The sequence below is a fragment of the Taudactylus pleione genome, unplaced genomic scaffold (genome assembly GCF_031769625.1).
Source record: "Taudactylus pleione unplaced genomic scaffold, aTauple2 ptg000326l, whole genome shotgun sequence".
In the NCBI taxonomy this organism is placed as follows: Eukaryota; Metazoa; Chordata; class Amphibia; order Anura; family Myobatrachidae; genus Taudactylus; species Taudactylus pleione.
The window spans coordinates 8,572,655-8,588,458 of NW_028284727.1; the positions used below are offsets into that span (position 1 = coordinate 8,572,655).

The window sequence follows — 15,804 nt, forward strand, 5'->3', positions numbered from 1 at the left end:
ATACTTTACCCTTTAATAAATCTGGTAATTTGAAAATCAATTAAAAGAAAATCACATATTGATAATTGTCCATAGGCAAATGAAGGGAGGTTCCAGTTGTAGAAGTTAAAAAAAGCTGTGGTCACAACCAGTGGCATAACTTGGGTATTTGGAGCCCAAGGCAAGATGAAATAGTGGGTGTGGCCTCATGCCACAAGGGACGTGGCCACTGAAAAATGGGGGCGTGTCAACATGACACACAACCGTCACTCTGGGAACATTTCTTTCTATTCCATATTCACCTTAATGCCCCCATTAGTAGTGCCCCTCTTGCAATGCCCACTGTAGTAGTAGCCCTTATGCAATGTCCCCAGTAGCAGTGCCCCATGTAGAAATGCCCCAATACAACAGTGCCCCTTATACAGTGCCCCCAGTAGTGCACCCTAATGTAGTGCCCACAGTAGTGCCACTTATACAGTGCCCCCAGTAGTGCCCCTTATACAGTGCCCCCAGTAGTGGTCGCCGCTATGCAGTGCCCCCAGTGGTTGTCCCCCTTATGCAGTGCCTCCAGTAGTGCCTCTTATACAGTGCCCTCAGGAGTGGTCCCCTCTATGCAGTGCTCTTTATACAGTGCCCCTTATACAGTGAACCCATTGGTGGTCCCCCTATGCAGTGCCCCAGTAGTGCCCCTTATACAGTGCCCCCAGTAGTGGTCCCCCTTATGCAGTTCCCCCTGTAGTGCCCCTTAAACAGTGCCCCCAGTAGTGGTCCCCTTTATTCAGTGCCCCCAATAGTGCCACTTATACAGTGTCCCCCCATGCAGTGCCTCCATTAATGACCCCCCTATGCAGTGCCCCCATTAGTGCCCCTTATACAGTGCCCCTTAAACACTGCTCCCAGTAGTGGTCCCTTCTATGCAGTGCCCCCAGTAGTGCCCCCCTATGCAGTGCCCCAGTAGTGGTCCCCCTATGCAGTGCCCCCAGTAGTTTTAAAGTAGGAATATAGTGACACTAGCGCTAAGGGTAAAACTGATCAATAAAACTTTCTAAATTGATGAATGGTAAAAAATCTTCTTTATTCTGAAGAATTATAATAGAAAGAAAATAAAGCAGTAAATATATATAGAACTCGGTACAATAAAGTGCATACGATATAGCAGCAAATAGTACTAATGGAAAAGTGCATGTGCAAATGATGCTGCAGTTCCATGAATTAATGTGGCATTGAAAACAGGCCCTGATTCAGAGCTGGACGCTCTGACAGAGCGCTCGCTCTGAATCAGGGCCGTCCCTCTTACTGGGTGACCACCCACAGCTATAGCGAGCGGCCAAAATGATGGTCGCGATGGTCAAGACCATCACGACCATCGGGCTTGTGATGGTCAAGACCACCACGACCATCGGGCTTGCGACGAGACCCTTGTGGTAGGGTCTCGTCTGCCGCAAGCCCTGGAGTGCTTTTGGCTCTATCAGAGCCAAAAGCACTCCCACTGACATCACTAGTGATGTCAGTGGGGCCGGCCCCAAATGGTAGGCATTCCCATGGGAATGCCTCTGTCTGGGCAGCCACGCCCCCAGCACGCCCACCAAAGGGGGCGTGCTGTCAATCACCATCGACAGCACACCCCCTTTGGTGCGAGACCCATAACGACAGCTTGGCCGTCGTTATTCGGGTCTCGCGCATGCGCACGACGGAGCCGCCTCAAGTAAGAATGACTGGTGACTGGACCCTCTATCTTAAGTGCAATGGGAGCCTCTAAAACCCCAAAAACTGCTGAAAAAAAACTGATGGCACTTGTCCTAGGCCCACAACTAAGAATTATTCCAAATAATAAGTCACCCCTGTGTGACCAGTGAATGCTGAAACTTTCAAGGAAATTTACTAAGTGGCAGATTGGCAACATTGGTATAATTGCAGCATTTTCCTGTTGTGATTTTATCCCACCAATTTACTAAACTCAAAGCCACAGCAAATACACAGATAATCCAAAATTTAGAACATAAGTAGTCACCTTATTTCCCCAATTATAATTATATAAAGCACCAGGTTTTCTAATCTTAAACCTACCCACAAACAAATATACTAAAATACAGAAATTATCAAATCAAAACCACATGGAGACCACTCCTCAAAATGTAAACCATCCCTAGGTCTTTAAGATTAGGCTAATTTGGGAATGACAGGGCTAGCTGAGACCAGTGTGAGCTAGTAAAGAAGAATAGCTATTTCTTAATTTGAATTTATTTACTAACCCAACACCCATAGCACTTGTGTGGGGTACTACACAAGTGTATCTGCACAAGGCTGGTTGTTCATAAGGAGGGGCTGCATTTCTTTCAGGGCCCTACTTCCCTAGTGCTTCCAGCAATGTACTGACTGATATAGGGCTGTTTGCCACTATGGCAGCATCAAATATAATAGCTAGGGGCTGCATTTCTTTCAGGGCCCTACTTCCCTAGTGCTTCCAGCAATGTACTGACTGATATAGGGCTGTTTGCCACTATGGCAGCATCAAATATAATAGCTAGGGGCTGCATTTCTTTCAGGGCCCTACTTCCCTAGTGCTTCCAGCGATGTACTGGTTGGCTGGTTGCCACTATGGCAGCATCAAATATAATGGCTAGTACATACTATATTTATTCATCTCTAAATAACAACCTCTTTTAGGGCTGGAAAATCCTTATTCTGACTTGTAGTGGAGCAGATGTGACATTAGTTCTCATGACCCACAGCCCTCACACAGAAGGAAAAACAACAGGAGCATTAGCTAAAATGACAGAAGTAGAAGGAAAACTGAAATACAATTTCCTATATGCAGCAAAGAAATGCCAGAAGACCATCTTGGTCTTGTCTGAGATTCAAATATGCAGGCCAAGGTAAGGAGGGTAAGCCTTTGCCTACATAACCCATACCAGATGGCATAGACACACCTACATTGTTTGCACAACCTGCAATAATGCAGACCAATAGGGAAAGGGAAGAGAAGACTGGTTTACTGCAGAGAATGAAGCTGGAATAGGGTACTTAGGAAAAGCAGGATATAGATTATGTGAAACACCTGACCCACTAAAGCCAAGGAGCCTACCTGCATCTGGGGCAGTACCAACAACCCCTCAACAGAGCTACAGTACTTCAGGCTCTGGTAAAGGGTAGAAGTCCTCAACATTACTTAAAGTAAATATGCAGAGATTTCATGCACTATCAAGTGTCCCTGCACCGTCGGGGTGTTGATAATGGAGTGCGCTCCTGCGCTATCACAATGTTACACTTTACTGAGGCATTAAGCCCTTTACCAATATGGCCACCAACAGTGCTACTGCACATGTGCTGCACCATCCTCCCACTGTGTTGAGTGCTTCAGTACCGCACACCTGGCAGAAGTACAAGTGTCAGAGTTCAGCCGGGGATCGGCCGTCCCTTACCGTCCCGCCGGCTTCCTCTGACTTCCCGGGCAGTCGGGCGGCTGGTGCGGCGACGTGGGAGGTGCTGAGCATTCTCCCTGATGCTGGTGTCTCGGGCGGCCAGGTGCGCGGGGATCGGAGTTCCTGTCATGGGCGCCGCCATGACACTTCCTTCTCTGACTATCCTTCCTTCCCTGACAGTCTGGCCGGTCAGCTGACGCTGTGGACCAATCAGTGGGCTTCCAGGGGTATATATCCGGCTCCTGTGTATCAGGTTGTTGCCTGAACAACCATTGTCGCTGCTAGTGTTACTAGTGGTCTCTCATTCCAGGTTCCCTTGCTTCCAGTGATCTATGTGCAGCTATATCATCCATCTCACCAGTGCTTTACCATCTCAGCCTGTGTGCAGCTATACCATTCATCTTATCAGTGCTTTACCATCTCAGATTCTGTGCAGCTATACCATTCATCTCATCAGTGCTTTACCATCTCAGCCTGTGTACAGCTATATCATTCATCTCACCAGTGCTTTACCACCTCAGCCTGTGTGCAGCTATATCATCCATCTCACCAGTGCTTTACCATCTCAGCCTGTGTGCAGCTATACCATTCATCTTATCAGTGCTTTACCATCTCAGATTCTGTGCAGCTATACTATTCATCTCATCAGTGGTTTACCATCTCAGCCTGTGTGCAGCTATATCATTCATCTCATCAGTGCGTTACCACCTCGCCTGTGTGCAGTATACTATCCATTTCACCAGTACTTTTCCATCACAGCCTGAGTGTAGTTATACATCCCACCTCTCCAGCATCATAATCTCTGGCTGGCTCCAGTACCACTACCCACCTCGTTACTGGACTCTGTGGTCCCTACCTATGTGTTACAGTATTGCACTGTGGTGCACTCTTTCTAACCGGCAACCCGGTAGAGTGTGTCCGCAGTAGTACCTCAAGTACAGTGTCCCTACGTGCCCCTTACTGGCACAGACCCTTTGGGCCACGAGTGTTCGTCTCTCCTTTTTCCCGCAGGCTTTGGTCACCTAGTCAAAGGACCGCGACCTGCTTACACGGTGCAGCTCAAGCACATATCCCGATTGGTGGGGTCACTGGCGAACACCATCTCGTGGGTTAGATTCTGCACCTTTGACTAGGTCTCGCCAACGACCAAGACCCGTGGATGCGGAGGTCGTACATTCAGGCCCCTCGTGGATGCGGAGGTCGTACATTCAGGCCCCTCGCCAGTTTCCTCCTGCAGCCTCAGGCCTCAGCTTCCAGAAAACCGCCTCCCAGCGTGACAACTAGCTTCTGATCTGGCAAGCACCATTACCATTGTGGATGCGCGTTGCACACTTAGATGCATTGGCAGGCCTCAGATGCAAACCAGACAATAAAATAAATTAATATCAGCACAATAGCATTTTTAGTTTGATTATTTTTGTGAGTTTTCTATCAGGATCATAGATCTAATAGAAAATAATGTTGGGATAAATTGCATACTATTAAGAAGTATGTTCATGCAGTGGATATAGTTATTTTTTGTTTGTACATTTTTGTACATTACTCAAACAGGCAAAAAAACCTCTTTATAATTTTACTTCTTTCAGCACCGTGGTGCACTCTTTCTAACCGGAAACCCAGTAGAGTGTGTCCGCAGTGCACACTTCCTTGTACCTCAAGTACAGTGTCCCTACATGCCCCTTACTGGCATGTAGGGACATGAGTGTTCATCTCTCCTTTTTCCTGCAGGCTTTGGTCACCTATTCAAAGGACTGCGACCTGCTTACGAGGAGCAGCTCAAGCCCATATCCCGATTGGTGGGGTCACTGGCGGACACCATCTCATGGGTTAGATTCTACACCTTTGACTAGGTCTCGCCAACGACCAAGACCCGTGGATGCGGAGTTCGTACATTCAGGCCCCTCGCCTCCGTTTCCTCCCACAGCCTCAGCTTCCAGAAAACCGCCTTCCAGCATGACAGTTTGTTCAGGCCAAATGGAAGCTACAGGCTCCCCAGGTACTGGGAATCTCCAGGAGCTAACAACTCGCATGGATAACCAAGAGGTGGCACAGCAGCATGTGGCCCAGTACCTACAGGAATTATCTGGTCAGCTCCTGTCTATTCAGAACACTCTGGCAGCTATGTCTCATGCTCCACCTTGTGTCGCTCCTACAGTTTCTCCTGTATTACCTTCGGGGGTCGTTCCTCAAAAATCCCGTTTGCACTTGGCTACTCCCGAGATGTTCGATGGTACTCCTTAACGATGTCGTGGTTTCATAAACCAGTGTGAGATCCAGTTCGAATGCCTGCCCCAGAATTTCCCTACCTCCCGGTCTAAGGTGGCCTATGTAATTTCATTACTAACCGGGGCAGCTCTGGATTGGGTCTCCCCCTTGTGGGAACGAGCAGATCAGCTCGTATCTAGATATGAAGAGTTTGTGGCAGCTTCTTCAGATTTGCTTCGTGTCCGTCAAGGTACCCGGTCCGTCGGGCAATATGTAGTACAATTTCAAACCCTGGCGTCTGAACTAAAATGGAACGAGGAAGCACTTAAGGCAGCCTTCCTACATGGCTTATCTGAGATGTTATATCCCTCTGTATAAAAATTGACCTTTGCCATAGAGAGCGGTGGGGAAATAGGGGGTGTGGAGATCGTCCTCGGGATCGCAAATCCTTGGGAGGTCATTCCTCTCCTTCCTTCTCTAGCAATGAGGAGCCGATGCAAATTAACAGATCCCGGTTAAGTACCGCCGAATGGAACCGGCGTTTTCAAAATAAATTGTGCTTGTATTGTGCTGCTCTGGAGCACACATTAAGGAATTGTCCTGTGTTGACGGGAAACGCGAAACCCTAATTGATGTTGGGAGCATGCAATTGGGGGTTATTTCTGACTCCTCCCAAATAAATGACAGTTTATTGCCTGTGTCGCTCTCCTACCAGTCCAGGACAAGGATGGTTAAAGCCCTTGTGGATTCTGGGGCTGCCGGCGATTTTATTTCTAAGTCACTGGTTCAGACCCTAGGCATTGCGGGGGTTCCATTGCCAAACAGATTACTGCTCTCTGGTGTAGATGGCAAGACCTTGCTAGGGAGATCTGTGACCGGACGCCTTTCGCCTAGGCCGTCCCTGGTCACGGGTTAGCACTTTTGGACTCCCACTCACCGTCAGTGACCGCCTGTCACTGACTCCGCCCACTGCACCGTGGGCGTGTAACGATGCTGCCACCACCAAACTCTACCATCAGCGTTTGGAACCGCTTACTAGGTACACTCAGGCTCCTGCCTTGGAACCTGGAACCGCTTCTGCTGCGTATGCGTTTGATTAACTGCAGACACACCTCCTGTTTGGTGTCGGCTGTTCCCACCTGATCCCTCGCAATGGACCAGGTCTGCACGGTAGCTGGCAGAGGGCTTGAACTTGGAGACACGGAGCTCTTACCCAGAACAGCAGGAGAACAGAATAGCGTTTTTGCGCAATTCTGTTGGTCGCAAGATTGAGGCAATTGGTAAAGGCAAACGGTGTTTATTTGCTCAATGTCTTAAAGAAGACCCTCCCTTCCGTCTGAAGGGGAATATCACACAGAATCAAACAGCAATTCTCCACAAAGGATTTCCAAAGATGTACCACTTACAGGAATCTTATCAGCAGCTCTTCTCCTCATAGAAGTTACAGGGTTGTACCACATACAGGGCTCACAGTCCCTCTTTTTATGTCATTCTTACACACAACATCACAGGGGGGCAAATCCACCCTGTGCTCCTTCTAGCCAATCATTCTAGCTCAGAAAACATAAATTAACAACATATTACATTTCAAAGGAGTCTCTCAATATCCTCCTTCCTAATCACAAACTGATTTATAATACATTATACTGTCTCCTAAAATGTTGGTATAACATGTCACAGGAAATGGTAAATGACATTCATCCTTATCAGTTTGGCATTTCCAACCTTAACACTATTCAGCGACTTCCAAAAGGTTCTTAAAAACAGATTGTCTTTTCAAAGTAAGTTCTGTACATGAAGGGTTTGGCTATATGACACCATTCACACCTTCACACAGAGAACTTCCAGTCACCCTATTCATCAGACCTTCTGCTAAGGGAATCACAATCAGCATCTAGTATCTGCAGACACAGAGGCTGGTCATGTCTTATACAGACATATATTCAAGAAGTGCATTTTCTCTACAAAATATACATGTAAACCATATAGTGCATAGCCTATTAAATATACGTTGCTTCATGCACTAATGCATTGCAGCAATACATATATACTTTAATACAGTTTATTATGAACCATGTGCAGTGTGCTTTTACACTGTCCTTTTAAAAATGACGGCACAGCACGGGGGTTAACTCTTTCAGTGCTGTGGCAGCCATTAACCCCGTGTGGCCTGCCTCCGGCCACAAGATCCATTTCCTCAAAAACCCTGCAAGTGTTCCTCCGGATTGGATGTCTGCACCAGGAGACTATTGAATTTTTTGTTCTTCCCGACTCAGCCTATGAACTAGTTTTAGGCCTCCCCTGGCTATAATAGCACAATCCTACGTTTGAGTGGTCAAGTATGCAGATTTTATCGTGGGGTCCAAGTTGTTTCCATGGATGTCTCATCCAAGTACTCCCTGTCCGCACTAACGTGATGTCCTCCAGTGGAAATATAAGCTTCCCCCCATCTGACAAGCCCAAGTGTTCCTCTGTTCCTGGTCTACCAGCAGCTTATCAAGATTTTGCCGATGTATTTTGCGAACAGGCTGCGGATAAACTTCCACCTCATTGTTCCTGGGACTGTGGTATTGAGCTCCTGCCAGGGAAGAACCCTCCTTGGGGTTGAACCTACCCATTATCAGTTCCTGAAACAGCCACTATGGCGGCATATAAAAAGGAGAATCTAGCTAAGGGGTTTATCTGGCCCTCCACTTCTCCAGCAGGGGCGGGGTTTTTTTTTGTTAGCAAGAAGGACGGCGGGCTTCGGCCTTGTATTGACTACCGGGGTCTCAACCACATTACTGTAAAGAATCGATATCCTCTGCCTCTTATTCTGGAGCTTTTTGATAAAGTTGGCGGGGCCTCTTTGTTCACCAAACTTGATCTGCGGGGTGCGTATAATTTGATACGTATTAAAGCTGGAGATGAGTGCAAGACCGCTTTTAACACCAGAGACGGCCACTTTGAATATCTCGTAATGCCCTTCGGACTCTGCAACGCCCCAGCGATATTTCAGGGTTATGTGAACGAGATCTTCCGGGATGTCCTCTACAGTTTTGTTATAGTCTATTTGGATGATATTCTAATTTTTTCCAAAAATTTGCAAGATCATTGCCAGCATGTCCGCGAAGTCTTGTCACGCCTCCGGAAGCATCATCTTTATGGAAAAATATCCAAGTGCCTTTTCGAACAAACCTCAGTACCCTTCCTAGGGCACATAATTTCTGGAAGGACCCTCCGGATGGATCCGGAGAAGTTAAAAGCCATTTCTGACTGGCCGTTACCAAAATCCTTGAAGGCTACTCAACGCTTCTTGGGTTTTTCAAATTATTACTGGCGGTTTATACCAATTTTCTCCACACTGGTGTCTCCTATAACAAATCTCACAAAGAAGGGTGCCAATCCCATTCGCTGGCCAGATACTGCCATCCAAGCCTTCCTAAAATTAAAAGAAGCCTTCTCCACTGCACCTATCCTGTGCCAACCCCAATTGGACAAACTGTTCAAAGTTGAGGTAGATGCTTCTTCAGTAGGGGTAGGGGCAGTACTGTCTCAAATCTCAAGTGATGGAAAGTACCATCCCTGTGGGTATTTTTCTCGTAAGTTTTCCATTTGCAGAAAAGAACTACGGAATTGGTGACCAGGAACTACTAGCAATGCGGTTAGCTTTAATGGAATGGCGGCATTTGTTGGAAGGAGCCAACTTTCCAGTTACCGTGATCACGGATCATAAAAACTTAATCTACCTCCAAATGGCTCACCGTCTAAATTCTAGACAGGCCCGTTGGTCCTTGTTCTTTTCAAGATTTAATTTAAAACTTCAATTTCGTCCTGGCAGTCTAAACAGAAAAGCTGACGCCCTTTCACGGTCTTTCTTGTCCAGCACTCAGGAAGAGGATCATCAACGTTCCCGACCAATTTTAGATCCTGTAGTCTTCACTTCTACTCAAATGTTGACTCCTCCCCCAGGGAAAATTTTTGTGACCCCAGAACTACGGAGAAAATTACTAACTTGGGCTCATAGCTCTCTGTTTGCTGGCCATTCTGGTATCCTCAAGACTTACAAGTTCCTTCAGCGTTCCTATTGGTGGCACACAATGAAAGGGGATATTCGAGAATTTATTCTTTCATGTGTAAAATGCGCTCAGCATAAGACTCACCACAAGAAGGCAGCAGGTCTCCTGCGACCCCTGTCCATTCCTAATACTCCTTGGACCCATATATCCATGGATTTCATCTCTGAACCACCATGCTCCCAAGGATACAATACCATATGGGTAGTGGTGGATCGCTTTTCTAAGATGGGACACTTTATTCCATTGATGGGTCTCCCTTCTGCTCCTCAGTTGGCAAGAGTCTTTGTTAAGGAAATATTCAGGTTGCATGGACTTCCTAAAGAGATCATTTCGACCGCGGAGTTCAATTCGTAGCTAAATTTTGGAGAGCCTTATGTAGCACTTGTGGAACCAAGTTAAAATTTTCTTCAGCCTACCATCCACAAACTAATGGGCAAACCGAAAGAGTTAACCAAGAGCTGGAGACTTTCATAAGACTCTTCGTTTCCTCCTCACAAGATAACTGGCTGGATCTATTACCTTGGGCAGAATTTTCACACAACTTCAAATATCACACTTCCTCCAAAGCCACTCCCTTTTTTAAGGTGTTTGGGAGACATCCTCGAGTCCCAGATTTTCAAAATTTGCCTACAGTAGAGGTTCCTGCAGTTTCTGAATTGGTGGAGTCTTTCGCAACCGTTTGGAAGAGGGTTCATTCCTCTCTGAAGCAGTCGTCCAAGAACTACAAAAAATTTGCGGATAGATGACGTGTTGCTGTTCCACTGCAGGGGGTTGGAGATAAAGTCTGGGTATCCTTCAGGAACATCCGATTGAAAGTACCCAGTATGAAGCTAGCCCCACGCTTCATTGGTCCTTACCGTGTACGCAAGGTCATTAACCCAGTCGCTTATAAGTTGGAACTCCCTCCTCAACTAAGAATATCCAATACCTTTCATATTTCTTTGCTGCGTCCTCTAGTGCTGAATCGTTTTCAAACTTCTGCTCCCAAGTTACCTCAAGTGCAAACGTCTCAAGGTACAGAGTTCGAGGTAGGGAGAATTTTGGACTCTCGATTTACCAAATCTAACAACCTCCAATATCTCATTGACTGGAAAGGGTACGGTCTGGAAGAAAGGGCATGGATCAGAGCCACAGACATTCACGCGCCTCAAATGGTTTGAGCCTCCCATATTAGATTTCCTGGTAAACCTGGTGTGTGTCTGGTGTCCACCCTGAAAGGGGGGGTACTGTCAGAGTTTGCCGGGGATCGGCCTTCCCTTACTGTCCTGCCAGCTTCCTCTGACTTCCCGGGCAGTCGGGCGGCTGGTGCGGCGACATGGGAGGTGCTGAGCATTCTCCCTGATGCTGGTGTCTTGGGCGACCTGGTGCGCGGGGATCGGAGTTCCTGTCATGGGCGCCACCATGACACTTCCTTCTCTGACTATCCTTCCTTCCCTGACAGTCTGGCCGGTCAGCTGACGCTGTGGACCAATCAGTGGGCTTCCAGGGGTATATATCCGGCTCCTGTGTATCAGGTAGTTGCCTGAACAACCATTGTCGCTGCTAGTGTTACTAGTGGTCTCTCGTTCCAGGTTCCCTTGCTTCCAGTGATCTATTCCTATGTGCAGCTATATCATCCATCTCACCAGTGCTTTACCATCTCAGCCTGTGTGCAGCTATACCATTCATCTCATCAGTGCTTTACCATCTCAGCCTGTGTGCAGCTATACCATTCACCTCATCAGCGCTTTACCATCTCAACCTGTGTGCAGCTATACCATTCATCTCATCAGTGCTTTACCATCTCAGCCTGTGAGCAGCTATATCATTCATCTCATCAGTGCTTTACCATCTCAGCCTGTGTACAGCTATATCATTCATCTCACCAGTGCTTTACCACCTCAGCCTGTGTGCAGCTATATTATTCATCTCATCAGTGCGTTACCACCTCGCCTGTGTGCAGTTTACCTCCATTCCACCAGTGCGTTACCACCGCCGCCTGTGTGCAGTATACTATCCATTTCACCAGTGCTTTACCATCACAGCCTGAGTGTAGTTATATGTACCCACCTCTCAGCATCATAATCTCTGGCTGGCTCCAGTACCACTGCCCACCTCGTTACTGGACTCTGTTGTCCCTACCTACATGTTACAGTATTGCACTGTGGTGCACTCTTTCTAACCGGCAACCCGGTAGAGTGTGTCCGCAGTAGTACCTCAAGTACAGTGTCCCTACGTGCCCCTTACTGGCACAGACCCTTTGGGCCACGAGTGTTCGTCTCTCCTTTTTCCCGCAGGCTTTGGTCACCTAGTCAAAGGACCGCGACCTGCTTACACGGTGCAGCTCAAGCACATATCCCGATTGGTGGGGTCACTGGCGAACACCATCTCGTGGGTTAGATTCTGCACCTTTGACTAGGTCTCGCCAACGACCAAGACCCGTGGATGCGGAGGTCGTACATTCAGGCCCCTCGTGGATGCGGAGGTCGTACATTCAGGCCCCTCGCCAGTTTCCTCCTGCAGCCTCAGGCCTCAGCTTCCAGAAAACCGCCTCCCAGCGTGACAACTAGCTTCTGATCTGGCAAGCACCATTACCATTGTGGATGCGCGTTGCACACTTAGATGCATTGGCAGGCCTCAGATGCAAACCAGACAATAAAATAAATTAATATCAGCACAATAGCATTTTTAGTTTGATTATTTTTGTGAGTTTTCTATCAGGATCATAGATCTAATAGAAAATAATGTTGGGATAAATTGCATACTATTAAGAAGTATGTTCATGCAGTGGATATAGTTATTTTTTGTTTGTACATTTTTGTACATTACTCAAACAGGCAAAAAAACCTCTTTATAATTTTACTTCTTTCAGCAACACCTCAAGAAAAGGAGCAGAAAATTAAAGAAATTAAGAAAGAGAAGAAAACAGGTATGATTGTGTACACTCATATAAACTATTATAATGCATAGTGCGTTTTGGTGAGCTTAGTTATAATTATTTGAATTGAATGAAGTGTACATTATACTGATAATAGTTCATTAAAAATAATTGCTCAATATTGTTCAGTCTGATATAATGTGTGAATGTGTGAAGCATATGATTTTGTGTTTTACCATAATTACATTATTTGTAATTACAGTATTACATTATTTGCAATATATTGGTACATTTGTAAATGTAGGCTAATAGGTTTGTATGCACAAAAAGGTTTTATATTTGCACATGTACATCTCTTTTGCCCATCCCTCATTGGTTTGATTCATGAGTTGTACCATATAATTAGACACATATACAGTATATTACATACAAACTGGGTACCATGAACTATATGATATAATCATCCACTCTATTGAACAATTTTTATGTGTACAAGTTTTTTAAATTCAGTTGTTTCAGAATCTGTTTTTCTCTTTAATGTATTTTATTCTGACAGTATTGGGTATTCCCCCATTCTATGATTTTTTTCTTTAGTTATAAGACTTTTGACATCGAGTCTACTTGCAAAGGTAATGGCACTTGTGACTCTTTTGATGCCATTTTTTCAACCAACAGTTTGTGATAATATCTACCCTGATACATCCATCTTTTGAATTGACTCCTTTGACCCCCTACTGCGCATATCCAGAACTCTGGGGAAATGGCACTGGTGTCAGTTTCCCAGTTATTACAGCGGCATTGAAGCAGTGGTAAGAATAGATACGCCAATGGGGTCAAAGGAGTAAATGATTACTAAATAATTTACTCTTAAAACACTGTGCCAGAGTCTACTTGATGTATGCGTCGGCAAGGGAGAGGGGAACCCTGCAGAGACTGCACACAGGCCCGACCCTCTCTTAAACTGTCTTTGATTCGTCCACTCACTTGCTCTGTCCAGATATTTCCATCCTGTGTTTTACAGTCAGCAGAGAGATACTGTATACATCTCTCCAGCAAATACCTATTTGAAATATATATGTTCTCAGCAGTGTCTAACTTCAAGGCACAAGGCTTTGAAACATCAGTCCCAAATAGATAGAGTTGTTATAAACTGCTAGAGTAGCTTTGGTGTGAGACGTCAGTAGTGCATGTGTTTTCTGCCCAGGGTGGTTGCATCTGCGCTGGATTATGTATGTATCTAACTGAATATAATTAGACAAATTAGTACATCTGTACTAACATGTGTGGAGTCTGTATACTCTCCCTGTGCTTGCGTGGGTTTCCTCCGGGTCCTCCGGTTTCCTTCCACACTCCAAAAATATACTGGTAGGCTAATTGGGTCACAACAAAATTAACCCTCGTGTGTATGTGTATGTGCATGTGGTAGGGAATATAGATTGTTAGCTCCACTGGGGCAGGGACTGATGTGAATGGCCAAATATTCTCTGCAAAAGCGCTGCAGAATATGTGTGAGCTATATAAATAACTGGTAATAAATAAATAAATTAAATGCAAAAAAATTAGATTTCACTGGATAGGATTATTTAAATGTGATGAATGGTTGAAGAAGGTACATTTACAAACTTTTTCTCCCCTCAAAAATACTTTTTTCCATCACTTTGGATCATATCTTATAATTTTAATAGGAAACATTTTGAACCCTTTGCAAGATTTCTTTACAAATTTTTAGGTACATAATAAAGAGCTTTAAACAGTAGAATAATAGATGTAGAAAAGAGCCAATCACTCTTATGATTACTTTCAAAAATACATCCCCACACAGATGCATTTCCATAATAGAGTCTATATCAGGCATGCCTTGATAAAGATTCTATTGTTGAAATGCATTGGCGTGATGATGTAACATGGAAGAGATGGGACTGCTGCTCCGTAAAGTCCTTCTGCTGTGTCCTTATCGGTGGGAGAGTATTGCTGGGACCATTAAAGATCTGCAACCTCCATCCACTGAGGCATGATATGCTTTAAACCAGGGGTGGGGAACCTTTTTTCTGCCGTTAGCTATTTTTATATAAATAACATTATTCGCGAGCCCGATGAAGGCCATGCCCCCGCATGACATCACACGGGGCGGGACCACAATCGTCAGTGATTACAGCAATACCTGGAACATCCTGTGGATGCTCCGGGGAGCTGTAAGGGCAGTGGTGTGACTGTCTGAAGGGTACTAAGGACACTACAGGTGGCACTGCTGCATAGATTCTTGCTGCAGGGAGCTATTCTAGGCACCCTGCTAGCCAAATGAGGCTAGCAGAAAAAAGCTCTGAGGGCCAGACCAAATGATTCCGTGAGCCTTATATGGCCACCCGGACAGGAGGTTCCCCGTCCCTGCTTTAAACCATTTACCATTCAGTACGGGGATGACCTCTATAATCCATTTACTGTATTTTAATTATAGCAGTATGAAGTATATTGTATGTGCTTGTTTTATTAAATGCATAGAGATTTTTTTTTTAATTATTCATGCATTATTGGAAGCTTTTTTTTTATTCCATTCTTGGATGACTGAATTTGGAAAGTAGGGGAATTATCCTGGAAAGATCATTTTATAATGCCATTGTACTGTGCACACCCTATTAAGTAAGAGCAATACCATAAATGTTAAACACACTGTCCTATCCTAACTATGGACCTGATTCAAATATGTATGCAATGATGACATTTACACAGTTGAACGTTTATCGGGCAATTGTGCATGTGTCTTAGCCACAATACGTACACTTGTGGCGATTGAATTGCGATCAACTATGACTATGGTTGTAGTGAGGATATATTTGCAAGTGATTGACAAACAAATTTTGTGGGAAGTAACTGGGACTGCTGTCAAAGATGCAGGAGTGTCGTGAGTGTCGTGACGTGTATCTGCTTACATCTGCAACTCCATACACAGAAAGTCTCAGTTCCCGCGGACATTGTGCACGACCGTAGGATTATATATATATATATATATATATATATATGATACTGAATACATACACACACAAGGGCTGGTCATTACACTGACCTCCTCATGCAATAGGCAGCTCAGTATCAGCACTCCACCACCAGCGCTGACCTTTCTTATGATTTCAGTGCGCGACTGCCAACTCAGTTGCTGAGAGAGGGTTTGGGGGTGAATAGGCATACATCCAGGGGTGGAGTTTTGATTGACCAGTTGACACAGCTATAGATGACCCAGCTGGTAGAGCTTAGCACAATAGGGGAAGTAGCCTCAGCCTGCATGGAT

The 15,804-nt window shown here is 45.5% G+C and overlaps 1 protein-coding gene across 1 annotated transcript in view; it reads left to right on the plus strand.

The window, feature by feature from the left end:
* Positions 1–15,804, plus strand: part of LOC148509478 (uncharacterized) — a 621,587-nt gene that overhangs the window by 267,021 nt on the left and 338,762 nt on the right. Inside the window, exon 28 of the mRNA XM_088443077.1 lies at positions 12,516–12,572. Within this exon, the coding sequence (XP_088299203.1) occupies positions 12,516–12,572 (57 nt within the window). The remainder of the gene's footprint in view (positions 1–12,515; positions 12,573–15,804) is intronic.